Source organism: Galeopterus variegatus, unplaced genomic scaffold (assembly GCF_000696425.1).
Source record: "Galeopterus variegatus unplaced genomic scaffold, G_variegatus-3.0.2 Scaffold5200, whole genome shotgun sequence".
Taxonomy (NCBI): domain Eukaryota; kingdom Metazoa; phylum Chordata; class Mammalia; order Dermoptera; family Cynocephalidae; genus Galeopterus; species Galeopterus variegatus.
In genome coordinates this window covers 9,465-17,649 of record NW_007731311.1, presented here as the reverse complement: position 1 = coordinate 17,649, position 8,185 = coordinate 9,465, and the positions used below count along the sequence as shown (strand labels likewise).

The window sequence follows — 8,185 nt, the reverse complement described above, 5'->3', positions numbered from 1 at the left end:
TCGCCCCAAGCCCTGCCCCGTGCCCCGCCCCCAGGACACCGCGCGCGCCGCCGTTTCCGGCGAGACCTTGAACCCGGCCCGGGGGTCGGACCCGCCTGTCCATCTGCGCAGACGATCGGGAGAGCAGCTCGAGTACCTGGGAAGTGTCGTCATCCTATTTTAGGTCAGTTTTGCGTTTTCGGAGTTATTTAGAGGCTTCTCTGTCGCCTGCTTTGCGTCCCCCGATCCGGACGGGGCGTCGGGCCGCGTCGCCGGTGCTTTTGTCGCCGCTCGTTGTCCGCGTTCCGTGGAGTGGGTTTGAATCCCGCGGGAACCCTGCGCTCCGGAGGCGGGTGCTTAGCCGCGGAGCACGGTGCCGATTTGTTTCCTGGAGGTTTCATTGCTCCCTGTCTTGAAGCACAAGGTAAGTGCCGCTCCGAATGCATGCCCCTGGGCACGGCTCCAAGGCCCTCGCCCACCCCCAGTTTTTATGGAAACTTAATTCTTTAAACAGAGCAAAAGGGGCGTGCGTTACTTTCAATCTTGTTGGACTCCCTGATACAACGTACGTTTTTAAAGAAAATAGTTACTTTTCCAAGGGTGCGGTGTCACCTGCAACTATGACTAGGGTGTTTCCGTGTAGTACTTTGTCCTCCCCTCCCCCTTTCCCAGTCCAACTGTGATTTGTATGCAGAAGGTTCTAAAGGTTCACAAACGTTGAGTATTTTAATAATTTCATTCTTGGAGCAGGGGTGAAAAGCAGCACCTCTACCCCCCTCCCCCAAAGAGACACTAAAATCGTTGATTTAAAGGCATGGGAGTATTTGCTTTCCGATGTAGTAATAACTTGGGTAACCGGTGAAAGGGTTAATAGTCGCCTCTCCAGAGCTGGTCTTGAATCTTGCTCAGTTTCCCGTGGGCCTTTGTTACTAGAATTGAGGGCGTTACAAAAATGGTTGGTATCTGTTCAGTATTTACCACGGGCCAAGCACTTTCACATACTACCACACTTGAATGCTTACAATAGCCCCAGGAAATGGTGCAGTGAAGGAAACCGGGGTTTAGAGAGGGTGGGTAGCTTGCCCGTTACTTCTTAGCTACTAAGGGCTAGAGCTGGAACTCGGACCCACTTCTTTCTGACTGTTCGAGAGCTGTGCTTTTAACCACCTTTGATCCAGCTGCAGGTGCAGGCCTGGTGTAGTCTCCTGTCTGGACAGTGGGAAGAGAGCAACGCAGAAGGACCCCGGCTCACTGTAAGTGCACAGTAAAGGGGAACGGAGTAGCCAGGAGCTTCTCAAATCCAGAGTTCCTTTCCCCAGCTGAAAAGAGCTTTGAGAGGAAACTGCCTTGGGCAGCATGGGGTGTGGGAGGAACACTGGACAGGCCTCTGGGGACTTGGGTTTGCGTTCCAGCCCTGCCACTGACTAGTCATCCAGCCTCTGTAGGCTTCGTTTTCATTTGTAGGGTGATAGGATATGTCTGGAATGATGACCTTTTATCCCATCCTATGATTATGTGGTTTGCTTTTAAACCGTGACTGGCACTGATTTCTCGCTCTTGCCTTTTCAGAGTGCCTTTACATTGGTTTGGCTTTAGCTGTGCAGCACTGATTGCTTCTGGTGGGATCATTGGCTATGCAAAAGCAGGTAAGGTTTTGTAGGTACTTAGCCTCTTGGAGAGAGTCCTCAGGGTTCCCAAAGAGCAGTCCCGCTTGAGTCAAGTTTGCCATAGGCCTTCCTTGAGCGCAGGGTTGGTTGTCAGTCCTGTAGCTTCTCCTGCACGCACTTGTGGTTATCTGGTCGAGCCAAGCCAGGCTTCTTGTCCGGTCACTTGTTTTTGCCTCTTTATCTAAAGATAGGCGGGGGTGGTAGTAAGTTATTATCATTGACTGCCATATATTAGCCTGGACCCTAAAGTGCCATCTCTGGGCTCTTCAAGTAGGAGCAAACCTCTAATCTTCACATACTCGTTTTTTGAAGTCTCCTCATTAAACTAGGTAGAGCGTGTCAGTGAATGTGCTTGTTTCTACCTCCTCCACCCCCATCCTTATCTGCATCCCCACTCCAACATGCACACACCAGAATTCTTATTCTCCAATTTTTTTAAACTGACTGGCCCTGTTTCCCTTTCATTTTGTGATTTACATGAAGTCCTGCACATACACAATTCAAGCCTTTGGTTGATCGGGCCTGGTTTAAGGATGGAAGATCTTTTCCCTTCTTAGATGGAAGTGCCCTTTTCCCTCCTCGGATGGAAAAGTCCTACCTGTTAGAGGAGAGGGGAATGGGGTGGGAAGACTCTGGCTTCTCTGGTAAGATAGCAAACTCCCCCCAACATTTTCCTGCTTGAGAAAGCCTTGGTTATGAACCGTGCTGAGAAAAGTTCTGTGTGCTGTGTTCCTCTGTAGGGAAGGGGAGTCAAGTGTCTGACCTTACAGCGCAGGCCTGTGTTTGCTTCCCTCTAGGTAGCATGCCGTCCTTGGCTGCCGGGCTCCTCTTTGGGGACTTAGCAGGCCTGGGTGCTTACCAGCTGTCTCAGGATCCGAGGAACGTCTGGGTTTTCCTAGGTGCGTCTGCCTCAGTGTCTCAGCGCAGCTATGTATCCAGAATACTCAACTGAAAGGCCCTGGTTTGGTGGGATGTGGCAGGTTCCTCACACTTCTGACAGTTTCTGTGCTTCTGCCAAGTGCTAAGAAAGTTTTAAAATGGGGTGGGGGTGGGGGTGTGCTAGTCTCTGTTTATCTTTTATGTACAGGATATGGAAAGGTTTTCATACATCACGAATTTAGATTTACCCAATGAAATTAGTACTCTCCTTGTACAAGCTAAGTATGTGCCTGTTAACCGTGAAGGTTGCCTGCTGAAGACTGTCTGCAGGGGCACTACTGAAATACCACACTTGTGGGTCATGTTTGGATCACTACTGTGTTTTTCCCATTTGAAAATCACTTACCTCTATAGCAGTCAGCTAAGAGTGACTCTTTGGTCCTAGCGATCAGCTTTGAGAAGTCTAAGGCTACCCACAGATGGGCTGCAAGAGGTCTTGGTTGCCTGGCAGCAGTGATATAATGCCCTTGCCAAGTCCCCTCCTCCCCCTTACCTGCAGTTTCTGGAAATTTAGTGTCCTAAGGATTGTGCTCAGTCCTAGAGGTACAAAGTACAACAACGTACATAGAACTAGTCATGGTGCCTGCCCTTGAGTCTAGTGGAAGCGACCGACATCCCAAGTATGTAATAGAAGCAGGTACAAATTACTAAGAGAAACAAAGAAGGGAATGCGTGGTTCTATTCAGAGAGTACAGGAAGTCTTCACAGGGGAGATGAGAGGTAAGCCGAGTCTTACAGAGTGAGGAATTCACAGACAAGGACAGGGACAGATGTTGCAGGTAGAGGGAGCACTAACACACACACACCTGCGAGGCCTGAAACTATGACACAGTTGGATAACTCCAGGTCCTTTCATATGACTGGATTAAAGGGTGTAAGGTTGGCAGCAGGAGATGACAGTGCAAGGCAGACATCACATCTTTGCATCTCAGGCTAAAGAGTTTGAGCTCAATCTGTTTTTTCTTCTCATTTTTTTTTCTGTGACAACAGCAAGAATTATGTAGTAGGAGATGGTGCTGTGGAATGATAGAATTGTGTCCCTCAAAGTTCATAATTACAAGCTTGATTCCCACTTTAACTGTTGAAGGTAGGAAATCCTATTATGGTATTGAAGGGTGTGGCCTTAAGAGGTGATTAGATGGTAGGACCATGCCATAATGAGTGGATTAATAAGGTGGTCAGGGGCATGGTTCTGAGGGCTTTAAAAGGAGAGCACTTGAAGGTCTCTCTCTCTCTGTCCTGCCATTCTCACCATGTGACACCCTGCATTGCTGTAGGATCTCCTCCCCAGATGTGTCCCCTGAACTTTGGACTTCCCAGCCTCCAAAACTCCAATAAATTTCATTTTCTTACAAATGACCCAGTTCCAGGTATTTTGTTAGAAGCAACAGAAATGGACTAAAACAGAAAATTAGTACCAGAGCAGTGGGGGTGTTGCTTATAACAAGTACTTGAAAATGTGGAAATGGCTTTGGAACTGCGTGTTGAGAGGCCAGAGGAATTTGGAGGAGCAGGCTAGAAAAGGCCTAGATGCCGGTGTAAGTTTAGAAGACAAGAAAACCAGGGAAAGTTTGGAATGTGTCAGAGACTGGTTAAATGGTGGTGACCGGAATACTTACGGAAATATGGACTGTAAAGACCATTCTAAGGAGGTCTCAGGTGTAAATGAAAAGGGACTTATTAGAAACTGGGGCAAAGAACTGCCTTGCTACGAACTGGCAGGGAACTTGGCTGCATTCTGTTCATGCCCAACAGCTTTATGGAATGTGGAACTTAAAGGTGCTGACCCAGGGAATTTGACCCACTTTCAGCCTGGCCATGTGGCAGAGAAGCAGAGAGAGCATTTTCAGGAGAAAAATACAGTGCTGCAGCCCAGTGACCATTTGCTAAGGAGAAGAGTACAGAAGAAAGGGATTATGAAGAGAAGGGGAAAAAGACCTTGAAGACACAGTGCCCCACGTGAGTCACACCTGTACTGTTATAAAAATTGTGACTCTAACCCATATTATTGCCTATGTAGCTTTAGCCTGCACAAATTGTAACAGAGAAATATTATTCCTGTAAGCACTTACTAACGAGGAAAACATATCTAAAGGTATTTTAAGTAAAGCAGCTTTTAAGAGGTCAGGCAGAAGTCAAGGCAGAACCGGGCCCAAGGACTAAACCAGCCCCCCCTTATCTTCTGAACACCTGGCTGGACCAGGGAAAATAAACATGTAACATCTTTTATCGGGGGACTAATGGTGCTAGTCTTTTGAGCTTAACCATAAATCTTAAGGTGCCACAGTTAATTAGCTGCACAGCCTGTTATGAGAGTTTGTCTAAGAAAAGAAAAAAAATGTATAAAAAGCCCTGGTATTGTAAGTTCTGGGCCGCTTATGAAAAAGGCGACCCAGCATATGCTGAATAAACACCTCTTGCTTAAATTGCAGCGATCTCTTGTCTTGTGGTCTCTGTGAGGCGAGTCACTTCGGCGGGTAGGACTTGGGCCCAGGGCACGGATCTTACAGTACTTCTTAAGCAGGAGTGGCACACCTCTCTAGAAGTTACCTTGACAGCTAGATTTATGACACAACTATGAAGAATGAAGTGCTTTTGATTTCTGACAGGCTTTTTAGATCTGTATTTTGCACGATAAACTTAAACAAGTCTGTTTTTAAAGATGTGTTCAACCAGTATTAAGTTTCAGCTTTATCGTTAAGTAAAATAAATGTTTTCTTCTCTCTCTCTCCAAAATAGAGTGTCACCCGCTTAGCCAGACAGAATACTGCACACAGTATTTTACCTATTCTCTATGATAAACACAGTCACTTAGCATGAAATCATTGAAAAAGAAAGATTAACCTCTGTTTGCTTTGGTGTGGGTTTATGAGGAGTTACCAATGCACTCTTAGAAATATGCATTATCTCTGAGCTTTGTAACAAAGCGCAACTGAGTTTGAAGGCTTTGGCATTGACCAAATAAAAAGGACCTTTGTTCAGTTTTAAGGAGATGTCACAGTTTGCTCATTCTGCAGGCGTGGGTGACTTGTCTGGGAAAAGATACTTCTCATATTCAAAGTGAGCTCATAAAGTCCTGCCCTTCAAGTGCTCAAGGACTTCCAATTTTGTGTAAGACTTATGATGTATCTTGATTCTTTGGGGGAGAGATGTTAGATGGAAGTTCAGTTCTCTGCATAGTCCAAAAAGACATATATTGAGGAGAAAAAATCCCTTAAATTAAGATGAACTTTATGTACAAATGCACAATTCTGGAACATAATTGTACTTTATTAGAGTTTTTGATGGAGAAAACAGAGGTATACTCTGCCCTAGAAGTATCTTTCGAGGCTTGGATGTATGTCTGTTGTATGTGTGTGTGTGTGTAGGCAAGGAATAAAAGAAAGTGAGAAGTCAGACTTTATCTTCTTTGGGAGGTTTCATTTCCTCTAAATCTATTTTTTTACTTGTTGGTAAACAAATCATACCACTAAACTTCTGAAGCCCACAGTCTGTAGCAACATAAAGGGAATCTTGAACTACGGAAAGTCCCAGATCACAATCAGACTGGAAGATACCCAATCTCCTTCATGGTCTCTTTACACTGTTTCTTAAAGTGTAGTCCTGGACCACCTTCCCCAGAAATATGCAGAGGGCTCAATCAAATGCAGGCTCCCGGGCCCCAACCCTAATCTAATTCTATTGGATTAGAATCTCTGATGGGAAGGGCCTGGGAATCTGCATTTACACTCACCTTTCAACCTCTCTGGGTGATTCCACATTCAGTAAAATTTTAAATCACACTTTGGTGGTTCAAAACAAGATCCACTGACTCCTCATTTTCTTGTTTGATAGTTTTAGGGACCATATCTTAAACTACCAGAAATATGTAGTTGTGGGTTCACCACCATTTCACAGATTGGAAATTAAAAGAGAAAATGAGCAAGTGAGCAAAGAGAAAATTAAAAGAGAAAATGAGCCAATTGCTTTGTATAGTAAGTCAGTAAAACTGCTAAAATGAAGGGGGGAAAAAAAAAGCCTGATCCCCACTGCACTGGGATTATCTCTTGTGTTGTGGCTTAAGTCACGAGTATGATTCCCGTCCACTGAGAAGATCCTAAAGCCAGGAAGATGTGGACAGAAGTTTTTAAAGCAGTTGCTATTACCTGGAAGGTCAAAATCACCTCTTAGCAGCTAAGGCATCTCCACCATGAAAGGAAGAAAGGAAGGAAGGAAGGGAGGGAAGGAGGGAAGAGTGGTAGGAGGGGAGGAAGGGAAAGAAGGGAAAGGAAAGGAAGAAAGAGGCAAACTCACTCCCATGGGGCTGTGAGCCAGAGGTCAGGGGACACTGGACAGAGACAGGCAGCCTGGAGACCCAGAGGCACTAGGATGCTGTCAAGGGAGGTCAGGATATCTGGAGAGCGCGTGGTATTTGGCAGGGAAGGAGCTGGGACCAGCCCCCCTTCCCTTCTTGGCCATGTTACCACCTCACACCCCACTGCATGAAGACCCTCACTCCAGGCATCACCTGCTCCCCAGCTCTGGTTGCTGGAAGGGCTGACAGAGGTGACAGAAGCTGGCTTCCTCTACAGGACTCACCTCCCTTTTGCTAAACATAAAAGCTTCCACTAAGTGTAGAATTAAAACAAAACCAAACAAAACATGGAGTTTGAGTGCCCAAGGGTCACCCCAACTTCTTGACATCAATCCAAGCGAAGGCGAGTCAAAAAGTCTCTGACCCCTAAAAGCAGGGAGAGCCAGGGAGAAAATCTGCAGTGCAGTTATGGCAAAAGCAACGGGAAGAAATCTGAGGTCTCAGACTTCTCAGACTTGGAAGTGAAAATGTTACACCTAAAACGGAAAACATGTCACCTTCCTGCAGAAGTAAACTATGACTTAAGTTTGGACTCCACCACCTTTCAGCCAAGCATGTCCTGTTCTGGCCTCCCGTCTGCCTCACCTAGCTCAGATGAGGGAGAGCTGTCTTTAAGGTGCGAACAACCAGGACTGAGCATGAGAGAAGTTATTTATTTATAGTGACACCTTTCAGCTGCTCTTTTTCCCCTCTGGAGATAGAGGCCAGGTTCGGCTTTCCCTTTGAATCTAAAACTGCTGGGGTAAGAAGGACGTTAAAAGGTCATGGCTTAGTCTGTCCCCTCTAGCCAGGGATTGTTGTTGTCCTGAGCAATGCAAATGGGAAAGCGAGTGACCACCTCTTGAGAAATTCCCCCTAATGGGCATACACTCAGCTTATGCACCACATGTGCTCTTGAGAAGTGCTTTGTAAAACGTAATTTTTGTATAGAAGGTGATTTGAAAATGCATTAGTGGTTTTATTTAAAGGAATTCAACAATAAATCTTTATTTTCCTTTTTTTTAAAACAAAGGATTCTAATATGCAAATGGATATTCCCTAATTTATATGCATTTGTAAATTTAGACTTCGTATTAGATTTTCTTCAGGCAGGGCACATCTGTATTCAGTGCTCTAAGAGTCAACAAGCTGTTTCTGGTATCTAACTGCATCTTTCCTCCTGTAATTCTGAGATATTTTCTTATGCTGTTCAATTGATTCATTTTTACTACCAAACCTTGAAGGAGTCATTAGAATTTGCTAGTAA

The 8,185-nt window shown here is 45.5% G+C and overlaps 1 protein-coding gene across 1 annotated transcript; it reads left to right on the top strand.

The window, feature by feature from the left end:
• Window positions 1–395: 395 nt before the first annotated feature.
• On the top strand, window positions 396–2,621 carry LOC103604518 (transmembrane protein 14C-like; the record flags this gene model as incomplete). The annotated part of the gene is made up of 4 exons (XM_008589093.1): window positions 396–403; window positions 1,158–1,232; window positions 1,549–1,625; window positions 2,444–2,621. Coding segments are annotated over 4 exons (315 nt in total), but the record flags the coding sequence as incomplete, so codon positions are not given.
• Between the last annotated feature and the right edge of the window lie 5,564 nt (window positions 2,622–8,185).